The sequence below is a fragment of the Clarias gariepinus genome, chromosome 4 (assembly GCF_024256425.1).
Source record: "Clarias gariepinus isolate MV-2021 ecotype Netherlands chromosome 4, CGAR_prim_01v2, whole genome shotgun sequence".
NCBI lineage: Eukaryota > Metazoa > Chordata > Actinopteri > Siluriformes > Clariidae > Clarias > Clarias gariepinus.
This window is the reverse complement of record NC_071103.1, coordinates 15,920,611-15,948,054: the sequence shown is the minus strand read 5'-3', so window position 1 is coordinate 15,948,054 and position 27,444 is coordinate 15,920,611. Positions and strand designations below refer to the sequence as shown.

The window sequence follows — 27,444 nt, the reverse complement described above, 5'->3', positions numbered from 1 at the left end:
AGCTGTTCATAGAGATGAATAATTCTTGTGTTACCTGTCAGCAATATGCCATTTCCCCAAATATGCACTGCAATTGCATTACACTTTGTATGGGATTTGCCATAAAATACTGAAATATATGATACACTGAAAGGCATTGCATATCTGCATTCACATATAGAGTGAGTGTCACTGCATTCAAATTATAATCCTGTTTTGTTTAAGCTTAACTTTGTCTTAGACAAACATTTAAATATAGCCGCCCTTTTGGTCACCTCCACAGTACATGGCAGTATTTAAATTAATATCTGTAAATTATTATGCTATGTCAAATAACTTGGCTGTTTATAAGACTCGCTTGTCATTTACAAGGGGTGTTCTAGTCAAACTGGGTCTTGTGATGAAATTTCTCATGAATGAAGGCATGAAACCGACTGACATTTACAGAAGACTTTAAGCACAGTTGAATGGTGCAAACATTTTAAACAAAGCTGTCTGTTTATGAATGACGATCCTGGATGAGATGGGATCGTCATTCCACTGCAGCCGTTCCTGTGCACATTCAGACAGCTGGGATAAGTGATGAATTAGTGTACCAGGGGATTATAATGAAGGTAGTTTCCTTTCCTGCAGTGTAAAGTAAACTTTAGTTGAACCTGCAAAGTTAAATCCCTCTACAAGATACCACAATCAACTGAACGGAGAACTGAACCTGTGTGGCTAGACTGCTGCCTTTTTAGCAGAATGTCATCATTAACTGGACAAACTTACAGTTCCCAGGCTGAAAGTTGGCTGTCTGCGAGCCAAGAGTCACTTCATTAGTAAGGTTAAGTTACACACACGCGACGGTAGTCATTCAGCTGCATCTGAAAGACTGTTTTGCTTTGGTCAAAGATGGTGCAAGAAGGAAGCACATGTTGAGGTAAAATGAGACACAATGCAAGTAAGACAATATAAAGGAGATTGGTATTGTTGCCCGGTGTTGTGTTTCCTGTCACAAGGAAATCAATGAATAATTCCAATATTCTAGATGGGATTGTGGTAATGTAGTAAATTGTTCATCCATGCATCCATCCATCTTCGAACCTCTATAGTCCAATTAGGTACTGTGGAGGCCAGTGGTGATTACCGTGGTTTTTATTCCCATTATTTATGACCATGGCAGGACCTCCAGTCAACATTCTCACATGCATCCTCACACATTATGGTCAATTTGGGAACGCCAAGTAGCCAAACCTGCATGCCTCTGGGATGTGAGAGGAGACCGGACGAAGCCCACCATGCAGCACCATGTTCACTAAAAAAGTCCTTTAACTTGAGTTCTCACATCTTGTTCATTGGTTCTTGCTGTTAGGTGAAGTACAATAAAGTGTAGCAGGGGATTGTATAGAGATGAAGGGTAGTTTTTACTGTATTCTGTACTTCAGAAGTCGGTTTTGACTTGAACACCGTAAATTCCCAGCAAAATGATTCAGACGTGCGAGTCGGCTCCCTTCATTACAGCTCGCCTTAAAGAGTCGGATCTAAGAGTCGACTCATTCGCGAATCTTACATAAGTGGCGTGAACGGCTGATGTCGCAGTGACAGGGGAGTGAGAGAGCTCCGGAGCTACCGAGTTTGTTGACAACCAGGTTATGTCTGCATGAATATTTAACAAACCAGCTAATGTAGAAGTTAAATAGTGGTTTGCGATTCATTTGTGAAGGAAAGAGTTAGCGCGCGCCGCTGCGGAGGAGTTACTTAGCTGAATAATTGAGCGTTAAAATTGAGTAAAGTTAGCTAGTGCGTAAGTTGTGCAGTGTTAGCGAGCGAGGTAACGTTAACTCCGGCGTTCAGGACAGGTGTGGACAGTCATGTAATGTGTAGGGTAAAGGAAGTCCAGGTCCATGGGTTGGCATCGTGCTGTAGACCGACTCAGCGTGAGATTAATAGTTAACGCTTTAATATGAGTAGTTTGGATGGACTGTTAGCCACAAGCTACGAGTAGCGACGCTCCGGCTAAGCCAAGCCGCCTCCAGCGCAGGGGGTTTGTTTTGACTTTACACCAGGGACAAAGTCAAACCAGGACCAAGACAATGGAGACCACCAACACCAAGAATATTTATGCGAATCGCAAACGGAGGAAACCCGCCCCAAAAAGGTACAAACCCACTTTACTCTTGTGGAAAACTCATTTTCATCATCATGGATGACAATAACAGTTCAGTCACACAGCCTGAGTCACTCAGGTCAGCGTCCCAACTGTATTACTAACAATACTAGTGTGATATTTTTAAAACCAACATTACAAATAAGTAAAGTGATTATTATTGCATACAAGCAACACCTCATATATTACAAATGACTTATATCATATCAATTATATACGTGTATATAATGTCAATAACCAGAATCACCAGTCACCTCCCAATATGATATTATAACCATACTTGATTCGATTATTATTGCGATTTTATACGTATCACGGTTTTATAAATATCCCGATCCGATATAACATTTCCCCTGATTTTGTAACAATTTTAAACCTTTTAAAAAGTTTAATGATAAATTAAAACTATCCCTTTCCTTATAGCAATCGTCTTTTTTTTACTTAAAAAAACAAGTGCAGACTTTAAACAACACAAACTAACTTCAAATACAAGTTTAACGCCATAAAAAATGCATTTTCTGTTGCGCCATTTGGAAGCTGCACTCAGTACAGAATTGTTTATATTTCAGGTTAATCGTCCGGTCACAGTTCATCTATCTGAAAACCAGCCAATTCTGGTCACTGGCCTATCGACCTGTTCATCTCTATTATAAATGTAAAAAATATTATTATTATTCAAGAATATTTTATTTATATTTATGTAGCAATTATAAGGTACTACAATTTTGTAACACATAATTTATAAGATAGTGGTCTATACCGCTTCATCCTGTATACAGATTTGAGGGGCGTTGAGTCATCCTGGACAGAGTGTCCATTGCAGGGCACACACCTACATACACACACACATGCTTTTTTACACACTACAGGTAATTTGGGAACGCCAATTAGCCTAATCTGCATGTCTTTGGGCTGCGGGAGGAAACTGGGGTACCTGGAGGAAACCCATCAAGCACAGGGGGAACATGCAAACTCCTGGAGGTTCCTATGCCACCAATTTATATGATATACACAACTCATATGATATATACATTATTTATAATTTATATATCATATACATGATATGTTACTACACCATAGTAAGCATATCATAACACTAGGCTTCTTCATGCTTTTTTGTGTGCTAGTCCTGGTTAGCTATTATCTTTTAAATTATATTTCTTTTTTTTAAGGTTAACTACCAGGTAAAATCTCTAGTAAAATAACCAAACACTCAGAAGCTAGCATGCCTAACAAGAAAATATCTTCTCACTTTATTTACTTCATTTGTTCAGTTATTTCCCTGTGACATTTTCTAAAAGTAGGAGTTACAGCTGTAGTTCAGCTTTCCATTTTACCAAGACTAGTGAGAAGTTCCACCAGGATACACATGCTGAAACCTTTAATAAAGTAAAAAAGTGACCATATGATGCTGAATTTAATATGACATGTTGATATGAGTGTAATGGTACACGCATTCGCATCTGAACCTCTTGCGAATACAATCTAGGACATGTAGAAAAATATTTAAATATCGCTTTAGAGATTAGATAAATAGTTTTGTTTAAAGTAGAATTCATTAGTGTATCAGTGAATTAGTGCATCAGGGGATTATATAAAGAAATAAAGGTATTTTCCTCTCCTGCAGTGTAAAGGAGACTTCAGTTGAACCAGCAAAGTCAAATCCCTCTAAAAGGCACCGCGATCGACTGAATGGAGAACTGGACCGGCTGGCCAGCCTGCTGCCTTTCCGTCAGGATGTCATCGCTAAACTGGACAAACTAACAGTTCTCAGGCTGAGCGTTGGCTGTCTGCGAGCCAAGAATCACTTTAATAGTAAGTTTAAGTTACACACACATGACAGTAGTCATTCAGCTGCATCAGCTGCTCCTGTTGATGCAAGACAGACACATGTGTGTTACTTTTCCACAAAAAGATTAATGATGCATAATTGAGTTAAAGTTCTTAATCGGAGGCACTATGAGGTAAAATTAGACAAAATACAAGAAGGACAATATTAATGGTTTTGGTATTGTTGCTAGGTGTTGTGTTTCATGTGTTTCATCTGAAGCTATTGCAATATTTCAATATTCTAGATGGTTTTATGGTAGGATAGTGGTTTATTCATCTTTCTGTACATTGTTTGGTTTAGACATTGTGTGCAAAACAGTCCTTTAATTGAGTTCTCACAGCTTGTTTATTGGTCTTGTTGTTATGTGAAGTATAATACCAGGTGTTAAAGGGATAGGATTGTTTTTTTATGTCTTAAATGAAAATAATTGTGCATATAAACACAGTATAAGCAGGAGGTCTTTAACTATAATTTTTCCTGCTCTACACAAATATAAACCAATGTCGGCAGCCAATACCGGCAGTTTATTGACAATATTTTCCAGGATTTTACTGTATATTTGAATATGGCCCAAACTGAGGCCAAAACACACTTCTCAGAAAATAGCCACACCTTCCTGCAAATTATTTGTAGTATTTGCAATATTTGTCCTGCAAATTAAACGATTTATTTACAACAGGATGTCACCAGTGAGTAAGAGATCCTGCAGAAAGTAAAAAATAAATATACAATATACATATACTCACCCTGTCAGAGAAAGTCTGTTTTACATAAAGAAGATATGAATCTAACTTAAATTTTACTTGATGATGTGTTTACATTTAAGGTGACTAAATTCTGATTAATTCTGGAAATACTGATTACACTAAGGTAATTAATATTTCTGGGAAAAAATAGTGCCTAACCACAATCAGATTGCCGGGTATAGGACAAAAGGATTAAGGGAACGATTCAGAGCAAACTGTTTAAATAAACCTATCAAATGAAAGAATCAATATGAAGTGTACGTTTTTTTGGCTATTGGACAATGAAGTAAATAAATCACTTCTGACAGTTATATTAACAGTTTTATTAGTTATGTCAGTGGGAGATATATGAGTTAGAGCTCTTACTGAATCGGCCTTCTTTGGCAGCCCAGCTGTTGGTATATAAATGTTTTATTTCTTTTTGGCAAGACAATGATCTCGCTAGTTGTAGTGTGCCCAAGTTTTTTGTGATATAGTTTTAAATGATTACAGAAGTAAAAAATAGCTGAACAATAAATAAATAAACCTTTTTAAAGCCATACACTCAGAATAAATAATTTATATAAAAAATATTATATTAATAAATAGTGCAATTTACTATGCATACCTCTGTGATGTCAAAGTGGCAGCAGTGCAGAGCTCCAGGCATGGATCACCTCCGCTCTATGGAATTCCTGAGTATACTGTATGCTCCTTGTAGAGTGGCATGCTATCATAGGAGAACATGTAAGGAGTTGCACTTTTTATTGCGAAATTGCAATAAACACCATTTTTAGACTTTGATCCAGTTTGGCAAATGATTTTTCTCAGGCACAAAGTTTATACCCAGACTTTTTTTAGATTCAAATCTTTCTTTTGGCAAGTTTAAATTGACTCTTTTTTGGGAAGTGCAACAGTTAACCACCACACTTTATAGTAAAGCAGGAATTAATTGGTAATAACTACCTGGACTCCATATTAACATCAATTAACATCAGCTATTATAGCTGAACTGCCTCCCACCCTACACACTGTATAAATGCAGATCATTTACTGCTTTCTGTTTCACCCAAATGAGGATGGGTTCCCTGTTGAGTCTGGTTCCTCTCAAGGTTTCTTCCTATTACCATCTCAGGGAGTTTTTCCTTGCCACTGTCGCCCTCGGCTTGCTCACCAGGGACAAACTGACCATTTTGATTCATACAAATTCACATTTCATACAAACTTATATAATTCTTTTGACTATGTAAAGCTGCTTTGCGGCAATGAAAATTGCTAAAAGCGCTATACAAATAAAATTGAATTGAATTGAATTAATCACATCCTAGTCACATCTTCTCTTTAAAAAGATGCTGTCATCAACTATCGAAGTAATTCTTTGTGTGAGTCGTAGATGGAAAACATGCGGTCGGCTGGCACCTTCAGACGTTCTTGGAGGAAGTTTGTGATAGTCTTTACCCTCCCTGGTTTGTAGCTGTTGCCTTCATAGGAAAGTGGCAGGTCCTGAAAATCAGGGAAAAAATCCATTTAAAAAATCTTGGTCAAAAGTTTGTATTTTAGAAATTTATAAATGCACTGACTAGCATGTGGAGTGCACATCATTCATGTAACAGCTTCCACTTAAGACCATAAAAGTTGTGTACTGGAGGTCATTGGATTCAAAAGCAGATGACTTTCCAAAGCAGTTTTCAGCCTTCTGTTTTTAATTTATGCCCATGGGCCAAACCCACAAGCACTGGCAGCCTGACTGAGGTTGCAAAAATGGGTGAAATGCGTAGTGCAAAGGACCCCAGGCTTTTTGGCTTAATTTCTGAACTCTGCACAGTTGGGGAAGCATCATCAATAGAAACAGCAGAGTGTGCAAAACGTGGAGTCAACATTCAGCGTCATGCCATCCAGATGACTGATGTTAGCTTATGAGTGAGCAAAAGTTCTAGTTGATTGATTTGTTGGTTTTCTACACCAAGTGACCCCACTGCTCCATGTATCTGTATCACACTACACTTAGCATGTAAATCAAGCACAGTTCCCCTAAGTGTATCTCTTTAAAAAAAGTCTTGCTAGAGCCACGACTCCTGTGTTTGGGATTTAGTTCACTACAGAACTCAACCCAATAGAGATCCTGTGGAATTACCTCAAGAGAGCCATTCTGGCAAGAGCAGCATTAGCAATGTAGCAGCTATTGACCCAGACTCTGAATCAGATTCTCAATCTTTCAGCCCTAATTGGTCTTGAACTACTAAGTGTATAGTATACACATGGGGAAATTCAATTTAATTAAATTAAATTTTATTTTTTACAGTGTTTTTAACAATTGTCATTGTCGCAAAGCAGCTTTACACAACCAAAGAATGGAAGTTTCTATGAGATGTAAATGTGTATGAATCAAAATGATAAGATGGTTCAAAGCTTTAAAGCAGATTTGGGAAAGAGAATGAGAGGTATGTTGTATAAAGGTAAAACCCCAGCCCCAGAGCTGAATATAAGTGGAAACCCAACTAAATTAGCGGACTCTCGAGATACACAATTAACCCATGATAGGACACACAAGGGTAAACCACTTAACCACACTAGAGCCGATTAACCACAAGACTGTTGTTTGGCAGCTAAGTTTTTAGACTCAGCAATAAACAGAACATGGTACGACTTTTAAAAACGCATTCAGCCGTTCTAGGGGCATATAGCCGCAAGACAAAACGAATCGCTAAAAATAAGTATCTGAAAGTGAAACAAAGAAAAATAAGTGCTGAAGGTCCTTAGAGTCTGAGCAGGTCATTATTGAGTTAGGCTGAAACCAGAGGTGGCTGGCAAATGGCATGAGAAAATAGCCCAATGGATTGCCCATTCATGCATGAGTTTCCTTCATGGGCCCTGAGAGCCCACTGATTATTGTTGTTGTGTTCTATCTGCACCATTATGCCTGGTCTCTTGAGGGCTGGCCCAGAGAGCTTGCGTGAGTAATTTTGAACAGACTCTGTGAACTTTCGACATTGCAGGGGAGAATTATGAAAGAGGTTGATATGTTCTGTCTCCAGCTCAAAACTTTGACCCGTTTCATTGAACATCAGGGACCCTGCCAAGTGTTGATGCGAGCCAGTGGTGGAGTGAGAGAAATTCTTCAGGGCCCTGCTCATAACATTTTGCATGCAAACAGTACAGAGAAGCCTACTGAGATATGATCTTAATGTTTTACTAGCACACATTTCCTCTTCTATACAAGCCTGTTTACTAAAGAGCCTTAAAGCACTTTTCATATCAAACAGTAAACTGGAGTCTAGTTACATATAGCTTTGTCTTCTCTGTAATTTTCTTTCTTTCTTTTTCCCTTTTTTAAAATTGGAGACTGCCCTGTTTTTTTCCCACAAACCGTATGAGGCTTGGGAACCACTATACTGCAGTGGTTTGCAGTTCTTTTGGATTTAAGGCTACAACGAATTATTATTCTTATAATTAAACATCTCTTGTCAATTCTTTAATTTAAACATTGAATTGGATTGTGGTTTTCCTTCTTTCTTTAATTTTAATTGTACTAGCTTACTCATACATTTTTCCTGGCCATTAAAAGCAGACTAAAATTAACAGACCTACTTATCTACTAAACCTAAAGTAATTAATAAAGCATTTTTATTTTCATATACATCAGCATGGCGATGATTACCTTAATCATAGCTTTTATACTATACCAGTACCCTTCTACGATGTTGCTAAAATATCATATATTTTTGTTATTTATTTCTGAAAAAGAGAGCATGGGTTAACCATGTTTTTTCTCTTAGTCATACATTCAAGGGATTAACCGAAGCTCCACTAAGCTCAGCCCTCAACCCTGTTTTTTCATATTTGTTTTGACTTTGTGACGTATAACAGTTATGTTGTAAGTGAAAAAGAAAAGCAAAATTCAACTGTATTTAACTAGATAAGCTGAAAACAGGCAAAATAATTACTGGACACTACTTACATTACATTTAGGCATTTGGCAGACGCTTTTATCCAGAGCAACTTACATTATCTCATTATTCATCTGAGCAGATGAGGGTTAAGGGCCTTCCTTAAGGGCCCAACAGTGGCAACTTGGTGGTTGTGGGTTTTAAACCTGGGACTATCTGAACCATAGTCCAATGCCTAATCCACTGAGCTACCACATTTCTAAGAGACCACCACTGGTACACAGCAGGATCCATCCATGCTTTCATGTTGTTTACGCCTAATTCTGACCCTACCATCTGGATGTCGCAGTAGAAATCAAGACAAGGCGACATTTTTCCAACCTACTTTATATCTGGTAGAATTTAAAAGTGGGAGTTTCAATTAAGTCCTGTTGTTCTGTAAGTGTTAATTTACAAGGTATAATGAGCAGATTTCCCACCTTAGCATGTTTGGCATTTGAAGTGGGGAGAAAAAAAAACACACACTTGGAGACCTGCTTGAAAGTATATCTTTGTTTGCTCTGTTAGTGCCTGTAAAGCTCATAAAACTACTTTAAACACAGTATTGCAGGTATGGGCTTGAGTGTCTCAGTGACATGGTAATATGATAAACTTTAAACTGTCATGCAACATTTTCGACTGAAATTCCAGCACAGAAATAACAGAAGAGCATAACGATTTTTAAAAAGCTAGCCAGCAGACAGTAGCTAATAGCACTGGCAGCAATCTAGTGAGTTAAAATCAGTGAAACTTTAATGTTGCTAATACTAATATTGCACATGTTTAATGCTCAATAGCTAATACTGCTGTAAACTCATTTCACAGAAGAGAAGGTGCACTTTTACCGTTTACCGCAATGTTGATTTAACATCATTCTGTATACAGGGAAGGAACTGGTAGTTGAGGAGACAAGTCGAGCGGCGGTTTTGTGCTTCGTATCTGCTGTAGGTGGGAAATGATAAACGTGGCTGTAGGCAAGACAGCACTATATACAATTTTATATAGTTTTTAGTCGAAACCTCACTTATAACAGTTTTTACCCAGACCCCTGTTAATATAGTCTCCCATTGATCATATTGCAGATTCATTTGTTTCAAGTTTATTTTATTGAATTCGAATTCATGTTTTATGGAGAAAATATTATTATTTTTTTTTGTTCCAAGGTTTGCAACAGTTTTTCATGATTCCTGTTCTGTATAGCATTAAAGGAGTGTGCTAAAGTTTCTTTAAATGTTTAACTTTCTTCTTTCAACACCACACCATCAGTAAACAAAGCATTTAAAGTTGCTATTTAACCTTCACTATGGGGTATTGCACCCTTAAGCACAAATGGGACTAAAGCCAAATGTATAATTTTTATATTTTATTTTAGAAGCAAATAGTCCGATTAGACTAACATGATATAGTGAACTGTATTAGTACCTGAATTTTTGACAACCTTTGTGAACAAGCATATATTAATACATACAGTATAACATGTTTAAAACATGCTGCTGAGAAATGTTTTGAGCTTCAACCTTTATGGACATTTAAGCACTGAACATTAATCTATGTCTATATCTTACATCCTTCCTTCAGGCAGAACGAACATGGAACATTTTCAGTATTTATCTCCTTACCAAGCTCATTATCTTACACAGGTATTTTTCTTATTACTTGTGTTCTGTTTTCTAGCTGTCCTGAAAACAAGCAGCTCTAACCGACCAGTAAACAATAACCCAAAAACACATGTTGGGGATTTGTCAGAAGGTGAACTGCTGTTACAGGTAATTTGTGTCTCTGTTCGAACTAATATAATTTTTATGGCACTTAGCTACCAAAAAGTGAACACATTTTTTTTTCAGGTTTTTAAAGATTCAATATATATCTCTTAAATAAGGCCATTACATTTTAATTTTTGTATACTTGTGTTATATTTTTTCAAATATCAGAGGTTTCTTTTTCAAGTATCAGAGGCTAAACTACTTTCTACTTATCATATAAAGGAAATCTGGTAAATTGTACTGGTTACAGTAATATCTTAAAACAGCCATCCATGTTCAACTTCTTTTTTTCTCGTAGGTCATAAATGGGTTTGTTTTGGTGGTCACTTCAAACGGGACAGTTTTTTATGTGTCTTCAACTGTTCAAGAATATCTTGGGTTCCATCAGGTTGGTCTCAGTTTCGCTCTGAAGTTTAAAAATTCTCATTTATTTTAGCACTGTATTTATTTATTTTTTTGTCATGTCACTTAACTGCTGGACACTGTGTATTTATGCTCTTGTTTTAGTGAGTTGTGTTTATTTTTGCTTTTCACAGTCAGATATCATACATCAGAGTGTTTATGAGCTCATTCACACAGAAGACAGGGCTGAGTTTCACCGGCAGCTCCACTGGGCTCTCAACCCCAGTAACTCTTCAGACACTGGCCAACTAGTACAAGGTAAAAGTACGATTAATAGGGCTTTTTTGTGAAAAGCTATGAGACAAATTTAGTTGTGGGACTAATGCATGCATGCATGTGTAAAAGCATGGGTGTTTTGAGACTAATGCATGTGATGCTTTTGCTCATGATGTGTTTGTTGTCACCATGTTTTATAGCAGAGTGGCTAAGCCAGTCTGTGCAATTTCCAATGCCATAAGGGTCTGTGGTACATGTGTATTTTTAAAAACTGAGATATGTGCAGAGTGTGACACTCTCTGAAGCTTTTTCAGGCTTCTGACTGCCCAACATGGCTGTACGTTTTTTTTTTCTTATCAAAGAAGGAAAAAAAAAATACCTGTGAACATGTGGATTAGGCCTAATATGAAAAAAAAAATGAAAGCCAGCATTTGCCAGTCAGTGTTAATATTCTGGCATGCTGCCACAAATAAATCACTGTACGGGAAACACTGAGGTAGCGGCCAGGCCAGGAAAAAACAAGGACAAGGGAAACAGATTCATTGCACTTACAGGAGTTCTTCTTCAGGGGATCCTTTTGCAATCATGGAATCGTTGAACTGTCAAGAAGAACAATATATATTGACTTAATTATTAATAAAATATTAAGGTAATGATTAATATGTTTTCAGTTATATATTAGTTAATTATTTTCCTGAACTATCTACTTGCATAATAGATTTTATTACATTTAAAGCTGGGTGGCTCAGTGGCGTAGTGGTTGGTTGTTTTCCTCCCGGTAGCTTACTTATGGTCTTAATTGAGATTTGCATATATCACATGAACATTCCTATGGACTAATACCAAAAAAATTATTATAATGACTTTAATAATTGTGCTGTGAATTTCACAGTTGTAAAATAAGCTGAAAAAAATTAAATATTTTGTAGCTCTCTTAGGGCCCCTAAACTTTACTGTAATGTAGGCTGTGTACGTAGCTGATAGGTATTTATAGCTGTTATCAGTTGCTCACATGCTCCTTTTTTGATTGATCCTTTTGTGATGCCTCAGATATAGTTCACAGAGGCAAATGAGCTGTAAATTTCCAGATCACAGCTTTAAATACAATTCCAGTTCACATATGTTTTACAAAAGGGCTAATTATCCAACCTACAAATACTGTCATGTTATTCAGCACAGGACCAGAGCCTGCTGACAGAAAGGCTGTCTGCTGTTTTATTTTTATCCAGATACATGCACATTGTGGGTCTGACCAGCAAAGCATGCTTCCTGCACTGAATTGTATGCAGTGCATTATAAATTACACATAGGCAGATGCCAGTTGGCTTCATATTGCATTGATTTGCATGCGAGTTTATTATATATTAATCTGCCTAAAAATCAAAAGCATTTTTTTTTTTTTTTTTTTGCAGCTAACCAAGATTCACAGTTACCCCATACATATTACATCCCTGAGCAGTTACCACCAGAGAACTCAGCCTTTCTGGAAAGAAATTTCATATGCAGATTAAGATGTCTACTGAACAATTCCTCTGGATTTCTGGTAAGTTGGAGAAGGTCAGAAATGAAAAGGACAATAAGATACTGAACATATTGTGAGAAAATGCAGTAGGCATATTTTGAATTATGTTGAGTGTCACAAAACTACAAAGTTGTAATACACCAACTAACACACCAAGTAACACTTCTGAAAGCCTGATGATTGAATTGTATTGTGATTGCGGTTTTGTAAATATCCTTATTTGCCAATATTTTTTTTCTGCTTTTATTACAATTCTTAACAAACAAACTTAGCAAATAATTTGCTCCTACCACACAGGATGCTCTGCTGCCTACCATCATGTGAATAATTTAGAGCACCACCTTTAAGGTTATAGAGGAACTTCTATATATTACCACCTCAAATGCAAACATATATATGTAACTAAATCATTTTTTAAATATGTGTGTATATGTGTGTGTGTGTGTGTGTGTGTGTGTGTGTGTGTGTGCTGGACCCAGACCTTATCAGCAAAATGCCTCTTGCAGCTTAATAGAGCCACTGAGTGTGGGTGTGGGTGTTCCCCCCCAAATATAACGGCAACTGTAACATGTGCAACAAATGCATAGGATACCCTGAGCTTCCACTGACTGTCCACTATTCTTCTAGATGAATACCGTCAGTGCCCCTTAGCACCTGACAAATAACAGACATTCACAATGTTTTTGCTAAATATTATATCCCAGGATTAACTTTAATCATATAACAAATTTCAAACTGTTGGTATAAAGTTTACCAGGTTAACCTGTGGTATAAAGTTTAAACCAGATTATTTTAAGTAACAAGTACTTTTAAGTAATAAATTGCTTGCTAGGTTACCCTGGTTATTTCCCCTGCCCACTTATGAATGTGGGGTTCATCCCACACCTAACATTTATTAGCTTATGTTTTCTTACATAATAAATTAAATAATAGTTGAAATGTGGTATTTCTATATACTCTAAGAGCATGAACAGACTTCTTTATTGTGTTCAATTCATGGTAAAAAGTGTCTACCGCTTTATACATGTTTACCTTTTAATTGAAAAAGCTTCGTTTATTCTGAGGAGTGTATTTAGAGTTGTGTGCATAGCGAGAATTGATGTTAAACTTGAATGAATGGACAGTTTTATACAAATGTTTTGGCACTTATGGCCAAACTGCATATTTTGTTGATTTCTAAAGTGAAAACACAAGACACTTGCACTAAACTTAAATGTCCTCTTGCAGATTATGTAGAGTTCTGAGAAAGTATTTGGCAACCTACAGTACATATTTGGAATATTGCTAAAGGATGGGCTAGTGAAGACTATCACAAAAGCTACAGTTTGCATTTCTTGAATTGCATTTTTTGACTGTTTTTTAGGTGTGCTATTAAATTCTCCCTAACACACAATCAGAGTTTCTATAAGATATGCATACATGAATAGCTCGACAGAACAATTAGATAAACACCATTTTGAACTCTCACTCATTTTGGTTAATTATTTTCCTGAGGCTCAAAAGTTTCCCAGGACAAAATCGCAATAGTTTTTCTTTTTTTTTCCTTTCAGAAAATTACTATATAATCTTATTTTAGACATTTTGAAATATCAGTAGAACAGGTTTTGCAGCAGTTGTGATCCATAATGCTGTACAAGAGATGTGTGTGAGATACATTACTGATAAAAAGTTTTCAGACACTTATAAGTTTTCCACATTTTTTTATGTTTTACAGGATCAGATTCCATTTTTCTTACTTTTATACACAATACTCTACAATGACACAGTAAAAACAGGTTTTTGGAGTGGTTTGTTAATTTATATATATATATAAAGAAAGACAAAAATATGCACTTCACGTAAGTATCATCTGATCATCTTGATTGAAGCACCTTTGGCAGCAATGGAAACCGCAGGTCTGCTTATAAATGGTGCGACAAGCTTGGCACACTTTTCTTTTAGCAGTTTATTCCATTCTTCGTAGCAACTAGGTTGGATGCCTGAGTGGAATCCTTAGCTCTCTGAAAAAGGTTTTTGCCTAGGGTAGCTCTTTATTTTCTTTATATTCTTTTTCTTATCTATACTGACTAGTCATCCAGCCCCAGTTACAGAAAAAAACCCCACCGTGGATGGTTTTAATACAATGATGCACAGTACCACAGTGCAATACATTTCCTGATTTCACATAGTTCAATCATTGTGTCATCACACCAGAGGATTTTGTTTCTCATGATCTGAGAGTCATTCAGGGTCTTTTTCAAACTCCCTGCAGGCTGTCATATGCGTTTTAGTGAGGAATGGCTTATGACTAGCCACTCTACAATAGAGGCCTGATTGGTGGAGTGCTACAGTAATGGTTGTCCTTATGTAAGGCTCTGCCATCTCCAGAAGGGTTCTTGATAACCTGTCTGACCAAGATCCTTTGTACACAATTATTCAGTTTTGTTGGATGGCCAGATTTAGGATCTTGTTCTTTCCTAATTTGTTATATTTGACAATGATTGAGGCTACCTTGCTTTTGGGCACTTTAAGTAAGTTAAGTGCAGTAAGTTTCTTGTATCCTTCCCCAGATCTGTATCTTGACACAATCAGGCCTTATTGATATTTCTCTCAATCTCATGAATTAGTTTTCACTCTGACATGCATTATTTATAGTAATACTTTATATTGACAGGTGGCTGCTTTTTCTAAATATGTCCAAAGAATTCAGTTAGGCACAGGTTGACTTCCGTCAAGTTGTAGAAGCATGTCAAGGACCATTAATAGGAGGAGGATGCACCAAAGCTCAATTGCAAGTGTCATAACAAAGGGTCTGAGTACTGACTATTTAAGAACTCAACTAACATGTTATTGATAGTTCATTTCATATTGACATGCCCGAAAACAAAACGGTAGCCTGGTTTCTCCATTGTAACAAAACTGTGAGATGGGAAGATATGTTAAAATTTATATATTTTTTAAATAACACAAATAAAGCCAAATAGATAAAGTTGACCCTTGGACGCATAAAACTCCCAGCTTGGGATTGTACAGCTTATATGAGCGATCATACTTCCGGTTTCGCGCACTTCCTTTAGCTGGTTAGAAAAACATCACTATACGACTATTTACAGCTGTATACAAAATACTTTGATGTGTATATAAATTGATGTATAGTCCCAAGTCCTGTATTCTTTGTTCATATGTGCCGGTTAAGCCGATGTGGGAGTATTGTATCGGTCTCACCGGCTTTATAAATGAATCCGGGAGCACAACGATTAAAAAAAACATCCTGTGATCAATGGTGAGTAATCCAATTTTGTTGAATCTGCAATGAGACAGAAAGATTCACAGTCTTAATAGCGACTGGTCGCATGCGTATAAATATGCCTCTTATGCATATTTGCTCTTTTCTTCGAACATGTTCAACTGGCCCCCTTGATTCCCCTTATGATTTTAAGAGAAAGTCTCGTGAAAAAGTAAAAAGTAAAACCGCAGAACCAAAACTCATAGGGCCATACATCATATGGAAACTCAAATCATGAGTTTTTAGCTGGTGGTCTGTTGTCTTTTGTTCTAATGTTGAAAAAATGAACCAGGACTTTATACCAGCAAACCAAATCTAATGTATCATTTTATGCTTTGGTCCGAACTACAAATGTGAACACACCCTAAGGCTGCTAAGACTAAGGTGGATAATCATGTTACATTTTTAGCTAACATTGTAGTAGCTACTTGTGTTGTTGCTATCTTCATTTAGTTGGCTCAGTGTCATTTTCAAAGATGTACATTTTCTCTCTGCTTACCTTTTTGCTCTCTTCTTGCTGCTGCAGCTCTTCTGTACACTCTGGCTTTTACATGTATTTTCAGATATCACTTTGAAAAAGCAACTTAAAAAATCCTCATCCTTTATTTCTGTTTTTGTTTCTCTAGGGCAATAATTTGCTTACAAAGCAAAGTTATAAATGGAAACAAATTATATTATATTTATTTGTATAAATATAATATAATTATAATATATTATATTTAATTGTTTATTTTTACAATTTCTTATGATTTATATTCACTGACAGGTGAATTAATTAAATGTAAATTGAATAACATTGATTATAATTTATATACCAGTGAACTAGTGACACTATCATGGGCACTCAAGTATCACCCATGCCTGTAGGGATTAAAGGGCAGCCCGTCTGGTCCAAGCCCCCAGAAAAAACAATGCAGCACAAATTGCTGAAATAAGTAAATGCTGGCGATTATAGAAAGGCACAAGAACATCCAGTGCACCAAAGCTCTCTGTGTATGGGCCCCAGGAGACAAAGAACCCCAAGGTCACTGACGTGGCCTCCGAACTCCCCAGATCCCAATCAAAGTAATCATAGCACCCAAAGGATCTGTTGCAAATGTTTTAGTGCTAGACTCCACACACTGTGCCCTAGTGGCACAAGGGGAGCTTATTAATTAACATCCCTTTCTCCTGTCAGTTATATGTAGGCAAATGTTTATGCTGAGTCATTTGAGTCACCTGAGTCTGTCTTTACCTGTGATATTAAAGTGATGTTTCACTTTAAAGGATTACAGATTATATCTTTTTAAATTACAGCTAAAACAGTTTTAACAGAAGAATATAAAAAAATGCCATTAGTTGTATGCTTAAATGTAAAATCTAAACTGTTAACGTTTATTTCTAGTGTATTGCCACATAAAAAGATTTTAGATTAAAAAGCCCATCTGTTTTTCATGATAGTTTACTGTAATGTGTAGTTACTGGTTTTAAATTAGCAGCAGTGTTGATCTTTCCCTCTAATCACCACTATATGCTATTATATTTTGGTGCCTAACGTGGCTGACGATCTGTCTGTTGGCCTTGATATGTGCAGGCCATGAACTTTCAGGGTCGTTTAAAGTTCTTGCATGGGCAGAATGAAAGGACTCCTGACGGCAAACCCATTCCACCTCAGCTGGCCTTATTTGCCATGGCCTGTCCAGCACAGCCTCTGTCCATTTTAGAGATCCGTGCCAGAAATGTCTTCTTCAGGACCAAACACAAATTGGACTTTACTCCAACTGGATGTGATGCCAAGTGAGTTATGCACTTCATTTAGTACTCAGATATGTTGTAAGGGGATGATTTTGATTCCTTTTTGCTTGATTTTTGGCTCTGCAAATTAAATTAATTCATTTATTTTTTCACATTTTAATTTTATTTAAAAGTGTAACAGGAGTTTGTGCAGTTAGTTTACATTTATTAAACAAAACCATCAGGATTTATTAAACATAGCATTCACTGACTGTTCTATTTAAGAAGAAAATATGACACACCACATGATAAAAATGTCATTTATCACTTTAGTCCTATCAAGTGCTTTTTATACTGGTTGCTAGCAGCATACTACTATCTACAACAGTTCAACTATCTACAACACACTGACTCATCCAGATGATAACTCTTTTGCCCTCAAAATAGTTTTTTTTAAAGTATCCTTTACAAGGCCATTCATTTGTTCCTGTTTGGCTCTGCACAGGGGGAAGATTGTGCTGGGCTACACAGACGCAGAGCTGTGCTACCGTGGCACAGGCTACCAATTTATTCATGCAGCAGACATGCTATACTGTGCAGAAAATCACATTCGCAGTAAGTTCCTAGGCTTTTTGTTAAAGACACTTAGTCACAAACCTGATATGAAGTCAGTCAAGGGCAGGAAGGTACTTGTCCTGTGCTTTGTTTTGAATTGATTGTTATAGAGTAACATTCTTTTGTACTGTTTGGTAAGAAAAAAACCTCAACAACAGGCATACCAGGTCAATAATATGCTGAAACTTTTTCTTTGCAGTGATAAAGACAGGTGAGAGTGGGTTGACTGCATTTCGGCTCCTTACCAAACAGAAGGGTTGGGTTTGGGTGCAGGCTAATGCCAGACTTATCTACAAAAATGGCCAACCTGATTTTATCATTGCCTCTCAAAGAGTACTAATGTAGGTCCCATTCATCCTTACTATTTTAGTGTAAAGATTTTCCATACCAAAAATACAGCATATTCCAATGCATTTAGTTAAACTCATAGTTACATAATTTTCTCGTGCAGGGATGAAGAAGGAGAAGAGAGCTTAAAGAAACGCAGCCTTATGCTCCCCTTCAATTTCACCACAGGAGAGGCTGTGCTGTATGACATGTACCCAACTAAGTCCTTTAGTGGCACTCCCTCTGGCTCAGAATCTATTGCATCTGATGCTCCAGGAGACAGTAACCAACAGAAACTCCCTGGTGGACTTGATCCCAACTCTCTCCTGGGCTCCATGCTGAAACAAGATGAGTCTATCTATGTGTCTCCTTTAGGTTCAGATGAGCCAAGAAGAGTTTGGAACCCTGAGGACGATGAGGAAGAGCTTGGTGGGATCTTTTCTAGTAACTGGCAGAAGAATGTTCTTTCACTCCCTGAGAATTCTCTCTTTAAACCAGATGGTGCCCCCAGCTCCAGAGGGGAAGAGAGCAACTGTGAGATTATGAGCTTCATGGGGAGTCTGGGGATCACTCCAGAAGACCTAAAACTTCTACGCCAAGAAGAGCTGTTCCTTAACATAGAGCTAGATGACCAATATGGCTTTGAAGACTTTACTGATGATGTTCTCTCCTATGTGCAAGAGTCTCTTAGGAAGAAGGCAGACTTTGCACTTTCTAGCAGCATTCAGGACAATCTGGAGGAGAGGTGTTTCTCTGGTATTGCACCTCAACCACAGCTTCCATCACAGCCAGCACCGATCTCATGTTTACAGGGTCAACAGCTAGTTTTACATTCTCCTTTAATGCCAATGTCTTTTCTTGTTGAGCCTCCAGAGCCAAAGATGCAGCAGTTTTTACCAAAGCAATCCTATTCACAGCTGCCTTCTATGCAGGATAGGCAACAAAATCATCAGGGATCTCTTCAAGGACAGTTTCATCCATACGAAAAGCCAAGCTTAACGCAGCCTGTACTTCAGTTAAATCCACAGCGGCAGGCTTATCATCCAGCGAATCACAGGCATGTGTACCAACCCGAGTCTTCGTGCTTTTTTTGCCCTGAGAAGCATGGGTATCACAGACTGAAGCATGCTAAGGTGAATTGTAGTGCCAGTCTCTCTGTTACAGAGAGCAGGTCAATTGACCAGCAACTACCAGCTGAGTTACAGTCTGAATTGCAGCAACATGGAAACTTTTACCTGGAAACCAGTCATTTTCCTCAGGGATTTAACTATGCGAACCAAGTAAACACTGTGTCTATGAACTGCAACCAAGAACTACCCCCCTCCTACATTCCGACATGGCTCTCTCAAGTGGACGAGTATCCAGAGGAGCTCCTACCCTGCTTGTATACTAAGGATCAGGAGAAGCATTGTCAGACTGGAGAGCTTCATGGAGGAAGTCATCTCTGTGCACAGTCTAGTCTCAATCGTAGTGTGCATATCCAGCAGCCTTATACAAGCCAGGTAAGAGTTTTTTGATAACTGGATGTTTGTATTTAACACCTCTCATGTACAAAAAGGTTAGGAATAGTAAGACTTAATTACTAATCGGAAGGTCAGTGGTTTACCATTTGACCATTAAGCAAACCCTGTTTGTCCAAGCAGTGCAGTATCATGGCTAAGTCTGTGTTCTGACCCCACCTGTGCTATGATGTGTGAAGAAAGAATTTCCCTATGCAGTACTGTAAATGTAAAAACTTACATTTGGGTTGTACCTAATGATGCTTGTGGATTAGTGACACCTACTGGACTCGAGTTTTGAGCAGAAGCCTTGCAGGAAAAAGTTTACCACTTTGTACACTCTCTCTCTTTCTTGTCATTCACAGAGGAACTGGTCGTTCATAGATTTCTGTAAAATCATGTATGTAGAAGATGGTACAGTAATCCATTATAGTGACATGTGATGTAGCACGGTCAGAAAATCTAAAAAAAAAAAAAAAAAAAAACGCAGTTTGGTGTCTTAAAAGAACTTTAGCTTTCAACCTTCTCACACAGTAGGAATAAGGTATAATAAAGTGCTAGCTGGTTAGTGGAAATCTGGTTGTAATTGCTCAAATTGTGGTTACTGATCTCGAGGATGCTGGCAGCTTGGTTGCATTTGTAAATTGACATTGCCATGAATACTGAGTCTACTGTTCTTATTTATTTCTAAAAGTATGTTCTTTGTTTTAGAATTTAAAACTTGTCTCCTGGTTCCTTATTTCAGAATGGTGCACTTGGAAACCTACAGGGGAGCTTTGAAGAGGAAGGTATCGGTGGGCCTGTAGCACATCCTCCCCAGCAGCATTCTACCGACAGCAGGAAATATCCAGGATACATGGGATACATGTAAACTTACAGCTATATACCTGTGTGGTATGTAGAGCAAAGTATGAGGAGCTCCCTGCTTAGCAGTGCTCATAGTAGGAGATGTAAGGACGAGACACTCAGTTTCAGTTTCACTTTAAACAGAGCAATATTAAAAGAAAAGAACAGAGGAAAAGGATAGAATAGAGATAAAGGGAGTGGGAAAAGAGGCAGGTGTGGAAGAGTTATGAAGCAGTAGCAGAAAAGTACAGAAGTAAAAAGCTGCTGGAATTGAGCAAAAATATTGAATATTGAACTGAGCTGTGGGTTAACCCCAGTCAGGTCCAGGAACAAAGGGTATCCCTGTGTGTGTGCATGTGTGTGTGTGTATGTGTGTGTGTTTTATGTGGGTTAAACTGCACTTATGGTACAAGAGGCTAAAGCACATTTTCCATTATTCCATGGAAACTAATTAAGTTTTTATCATGGACTATGATTTAACATTATTAATTAACTTCTGATGTGGACTGCTGTATTTTACTTTTTTTTTTTTTTTTTTAGATAAGCGAGGCCAAATATTTTACCTGGATTAAATTGTGAATTTTTCCTTTTGTAAACTGTGATATTTTTACAAAGCAAGTGACAATCATGCTTCTGCAGTATTGTGCATTGTAGTCATTTTGAGAAGACAAAGGGTTTGAGCATTCTACAGAATTATGCTGCTTCATCTAAATCATTAACAAGAATAATAGAAATTAAGTTGTAATGATTCACCAACATATATCTGTGGTATTTTGTAAGCACTGTTTATATGAAAATACATTGGTAGCTGGATATTATAATAATCTGAGAATCTTCTATCTTTAATATTCATCTTAGCAGTATGTTTTATACAGTAATTTAACACTTTGAAATTTGTTGCACTTTGGTTTGTCAAAACATGCTAACACTTTTGAAGAATTTTTGAACAGGTATCGATGAGCTCAGTGACTTGTATGTGCAGTAGGAATAAGTGTGTTCCTAATATGTTCATTCATCTTCAATAATCGCTTTATCCTGGTTCAGACCCTGTCTCTCTCGCTGGCCGCAAAGTGGTAGTACAGAAGTAGGTATGCACAGATTTTACCTAAGAGCAACTTAAAAGTAGCCTCACTGGAATGTTTTTTTTTTTTTTTTTTTTTGAGGTTTTGAGGGGGCACATGGAGAACATGTAACACATCATACCGACATTAAACCTAGGTCAGGAATGAGCCAGAGACCCTGGAGCTGTAAAGCAGCATCACTACCCTGCTGCACCACTGTGCTACTTTTCTATACATTCCTTTAAAAAACGGAATATTTTTTACTATTTGTTTGGATGCATTAATGTTTTATTGTATGAATTAAATAATAATAATTCATTGAACAATGAAAATATTGGAGTAAATTACTTATGAATTTGGAAATTAAATTATCCATCTTGTTGTTGTTTAAAACAATTTATTTTTGTATAAATTACATATCAGATCCACCACTAAATGTAATTTTAATAAATATTGAAAATTATTATTGGAATAAATTTTTTATTTAGATTAGTAAAAAAATTTTTTGTTGTATTTCCTAATTTTCTAATTATCTAAAATGTCCTCCGACTGTCTATACTGGGATGATGAATAGTTTATTCAAATAAGTTAAATTATATTATATTTTATTATACTATATTAATGTTCCCACATTTTACAATTTCACACAACATAAAAATTAGTTGTGTCAACAATTTGTCCTCATGCAGTGGTGTCTTTTAATAATTAAAATGTCTTTTAAATAATCTGTCTCTATGACAAATGTTTGTTCTTGTATCTGTGTATCATTATTTTTACTCTTACCTCTTTTCCATCTGACTGAGATTAAAACTACCTGAAAACATATTGACTTATTTTTGTCAGTTCAGTAGTAAACCACTATTTCACAAGTTAGTGGATTAAACATTACAGAGTATAGTGATATCTTTAAAATATTTAATAAAATATTTAAAAGAAAGTATCTATCTATCGATCTTTCGATCTTTTCTCCACATAGCTTATAAATATAACACTCTCATTTAAGGTATTTTACATGCCATTTTACATGTGGTTGCTCCAATGATCCGTTTTTTATCTCATGGTGGCCCTTTATATTACTGTTTTTTTATTGCATTGATTGGCTTTAGCCAGCACGGTGGTGTAGTGGTTAGCACTGTTGCCCTGTCACCTCCATCCCCGGGCAGACTCGATTCATGTCTCTGCGTACATGAAGTTTGCATGTTCTCCCAGTGCTTGGTGGGTTTCCTCCCACAGTCCAAAGACCTGCAGATTAGGCTAATTGGCGTTCTTAAATTGCCCGTAGTGTGTAAATGAGTGTGTGCATGTGTGTGCCCTGTGATGGATTGGCAGGCTGTCCAGGGTGTACCCTGTCTCGTCTCCTGAGATAGGCTCCAGGCCCCCCACGAACCTGAAAACAGATCGAAGCGGTATGGATGATGAATGAAAGAATAAGTGAGTGAGTGATTGGCGCCGTTGAGTGACATGTATAGCTACGCCCACCTCGAAGGAAAACGTGCTATATATTAATCCAAAGAAGTGCTGGATGCTATAAGATAATCTGTCACAAAACTGCTCATAACTTTCCTTCTGTAAGTTGGTTTTATGAGTAACCAAAAATCAAGTGCTGCCTAGAACAAGATTGCGAACTGCGTCTCTGCTCAGGCGGGCTTTTGGATCATTTCCGAGACATGGTTCACATTCACAGTGCCTCTTACACCCAGTCCAACCCATCTCATTTGAACCAGAGTTTCCAATGCCAAGACCATGAACAGCACTTTTTGAGGTTCTGAGACCTCCACATGACAGCTGTAATTTGATTAGGCTTCTTGTGTGATTCTGGGGTATTTGTTCTCCAGAGAGATGAATGACGCATTCAGTTATTTCAGTCAAAAGACTGTCTGTCTGCGTGGTTACACTTTCTGTCACTCTTGTGGTTACTGTGATTATCAAGTCAACAAAAGAACCACAAGTTTAAGAGCAGTGGCTCCATCTAATGGCTGCAGAGATGCTCACACAATCAGAGCTCAAGAGCTAAATGAGAGCTGGTTCGAGGAGTTTTTACACATAGACGAAGATTGCTTGATTTTGTGTGAAAACATGTAACCATTGTGCTCTGTGCAAGTGACTCGACTTATTAAGGAACCACATAATGACAAGGTTGATGCAGATGAGTGCCTTTGTACAGTTTTTCCATGTTTTTAAAAAATATTTTAAGATCTTGCCTTTTCCCCATGCGGTAAAGATTAGGATTTTTTTTTCGAAGGAAGCCGCACATCCTTATCCACATGCCAGTGATTACTACACATTAAAATAGACAATGGCGTTATGTAAATGGTTTGAGTGCAGCAGATTTTCCTGTGAAAAAACATACAGGCTGATGAGAGACTGAAGAGAAAGAAAGATACTGAATGTGGCTTGTTTACGGAAGCAACTAAATTATGCTTCATTACTTATACATATAAATGTTATGCCATATGTGTAATAATTTTCAGTTACATACAGTATACAGCTTCATTGTTGTGGGAAAAAAAGTTTAAAAGGTTGTTATCGTCGTGTACACATGATGGTTATGCAAGTCCAAGAGAAACAAATGTCAGCTGGAGCTGTAGAACGTGACAGGGGATTTAAATGTGGTGATTATTGGGAATACCCGAATGTGGAAACCAGACTGACGCACCGCCAGCCGAAGAGGAACCATGGGAAATGCAAACCGCACTAAAACAGGCTGTCAGACCGGAGTCAAACTGGATATCTAGTATTACACAAGTTCAACTCATTTTAGCCTGAACCCATGACTAACTGCAAACTGGTGGCATTTTACTCATAATAAATACGCATTTTACTTTCAATAAATGTTTTATGTCTTTATGGTGCATTTAGATTTAGACAAATCATCCCCACTCTTGTAACTGCATAGCCTGGTAAAATAAAAATTGGTACCCCGTCCAATGTGTACCCCACCTCGTGCCCCAAGTCTCCGGGGATAGGCTCCAGGCCTCCTGCGACCCTGAATACAAGATAAAGTAGACGATGAGTAAGCAAGCAATTCACCACTGCATAGCTTAGATGTACAGTAACTATTATTATGTTGCCCTGTTCCTCCAGGTTCTGGGTTCGATTCCCGGCTAGGTTTGATTCCTGCCTCTGCGTGCATGGAGTTTGCATGATTCTTACAGTCCAAAGTGTATGTGTGCCCAGTGATTTGTGCCCTAAGTTTCCTGGGATAGGCTCCAGGTCCCCTGTGACCCTGTATATCTATTATGTGAACGTTTCTAGAAGCCTGTTAGATTTCAGTTGAGTGTTTCCATCATTTGTCACTACACACAATTTCAACTGTAACTTTATCTGAATCACATAGAAGAACAGAATTAAGAGTTCAGGAATAACCCTGACAAAAGTTTCAGATTGTTCAAACAAATGATATGATCTCATGTTACAGTAAGGAAGAGCTGGAGAGTAGGAAATGAAAGTGACAGTGAGAGGCAGTTAAAGGGAAAGATCAAGCATTTGAACATGAGTAGAAACCAGCATACTTGCTAAAAAAACAAATAAGTCATAGATGGCAGAGAAAGAAAGAAGAGCTAATGCTGTTAAAACCTTTGTGTAAATTTAGATATGTAACTGCTGATCTGTTTTTAGCTCTTTAAAGGTTTTTTTTGGCTTTTTTTAAAGGTTACCAGTCAAGACTGGATATATAACTCACTTGAAAGATGTCATTAGAACATTTTCCAATTGTTTTGGTAAATTGTGAGAAGTTCCATGATGTTGTAGGTATGAATCACACACAGGGTGTAAATGCTGGGGAATATTTTTGGCCACTCAGCAGAATGATGAAATCAGTTCAGTGGTAAAATTTATCTTAGATTATAACAGTAAGTCCAGTTAATAATAGTTGTTGTATTCAACCTCGAGAACATCTGCATCATCTATCTTCCTCGTGGTTGTCCATTTTGATCATGCCGAGAAAACTATCATGTAAGTACCCTGTGCTTGAGACCTGCTCGATGTCTGATGTTTTTTATGTCAAAAAAAGTTTTTTTTTTTTTTTTTTTTTTTTTAAACCAATCACAAGCTTTAGCCTCTTACTCCTCAGTTCAGCTTGGGATATTCCCAGGCCGTCATTATGAGAAATTGCAAACAGCTGGCAAGAAGACATCATAGACTCTCTCTCTCTCTCTGACTGACCGCAGACAGCTATAAACCTTTTAGCAATTCTATATATTAGAGAATCAGACCCAAGAATATTAATGACACATTCTATTAGTGATTTTGAAGCCACCTTTGACTAAGCGATGCACATGTAAAGTAACACAGGGCCACCATCCTTACCAATCTGACTGGCGGGCTGGTCCTGGGCCGTTATAAGCAGCCCAACAGGAGCTCTGGAGGCGCACGAGACAGAAAGGAATGCCTTTGAAGTGACAGATGAAATCGTGAATACCTCCGACAGCTGTGGATTTATGACAATGACAAATCTGCATAAAATCAGAGCTAATGGTGTGTTCATCCAGCTAGAGAGATAAAAGTGTTCCAGTGCTCCTGCTCTCCCAGCAGCCGTCACTGGCTGAACAAAGTACAGTAAGAAATGGCTGGCATTTTCTTCACTTTCGGTGCAGACGCTTTTATGAAAAATACTGACTGGCAGTTTGTAATACTGGCCTAAATGGTTTGATCTCCTCCTGAAATTATCTCAAATAAATTAATTTAATTTAATTTAAATAATAATAAAAATATGTCTTTTTTCTTATTTTAGACAGAAGGTGGCAGTATTTCTCTTTTCTATGTCCTGGGAGTGTATTTGAGCAACAGGTGTGTGTGTGTGTGTGTGTGTGAGAGAGAGATTGGGAGAGAGAGTGTGCACAATGATTTTACTGAAAAACTGTTTATAAACTTCATAATCTGGAAAATAATTGATTTAAAAATAAGGTAAAAAAAATCATGCACTCCCGATATTTGAGCTGAAACACTCCTTGGCACTGGCGTACATACAACCAGCACTGACCCACCACCACTACTACTACTACTATAACAAGGAGCTGCACCTTCCTCTTCCTTCTTGCACAATGCACAGCGAGGCCGTGGGGAAAAGCTCAGTCTCAGCCCGAGACTGCTTCAGACACAATGCAGAGCCAGAATAAACAGTACCACAGCATTCCTCCACCTGCGCAAACCAGCACTCCCTGCCTCCCACTCCTACAACATGTCATCTACACAATAAACTACCCCATTTATTACACTATTTGTGCTTAAAAAAAAAAAAATCAACACAGCAATACAAAATTGATGCATGATTGAAGAGCGAATGGAATGTGTGCTGCCGGGATTTATTTCATTTACAGTTCTTGCGAACCCACCGTGTCATCGAACCAAACAAGGGAGTAGGGATGAGAGACAGGAATGCAAACCTTTCCTGAGAGAAAAAGCAGAGACCTGGACACAAGAAGGGCTTTTGATTTGAGATAAAGACCTACGGACCTGAGTCAACATGCACCAGACATGCACTTAGCCAAGAGATCAGTCCTGAGTCTTGGCCAATAATCACAAAAGCACAGTAGTAATGGTAGTAAAATAAGACTTATTTGCTTTTTTTTTTTTTTGGACAGGGGGATGGGTTGATGTCAAAAAG

At 37.5% G+C, this 27,444-nt stretch overlaps 1 protein-coding gene across 1 annotated transcript; it reads left to right on the top strand.

Annotated features, from left to right (window-relative positions):
* The first annotated feature begins 1,548 nt into the window (after positions 1-1,548).
* ahr1a (aryl hydrocarbon receptor 1a) lies at positions 1,549-21,816 on the top strand. Its single transcript, XM_053494166.1, has 11 exons — positions 1,549-2,119; positions 3,756-3,943; positions 10,285-10,376; positions 10,672-10,761; positions 10,910-11,033; positions 12,404-12,534; positions 17,352-17,554; positions 17,997-18,106; positions 18,306-18,447; positions 18,558-19,935; positions 20,678-21,816. Exons 1-11 carry the CDS (start codon positions 2,055-2,057, stop codon positions 20,801-20,803), a joined length of 2,649 nt encoding a protein of 882 aa, XP_053350141.1. The 5' UTR covers positions 1,549-2,054; the 3' UTR covers positions 20,804-21,816.
* The last annotated feature ends 5,628 nt before the right edge of the window (positions 21,817-27,444 follow it).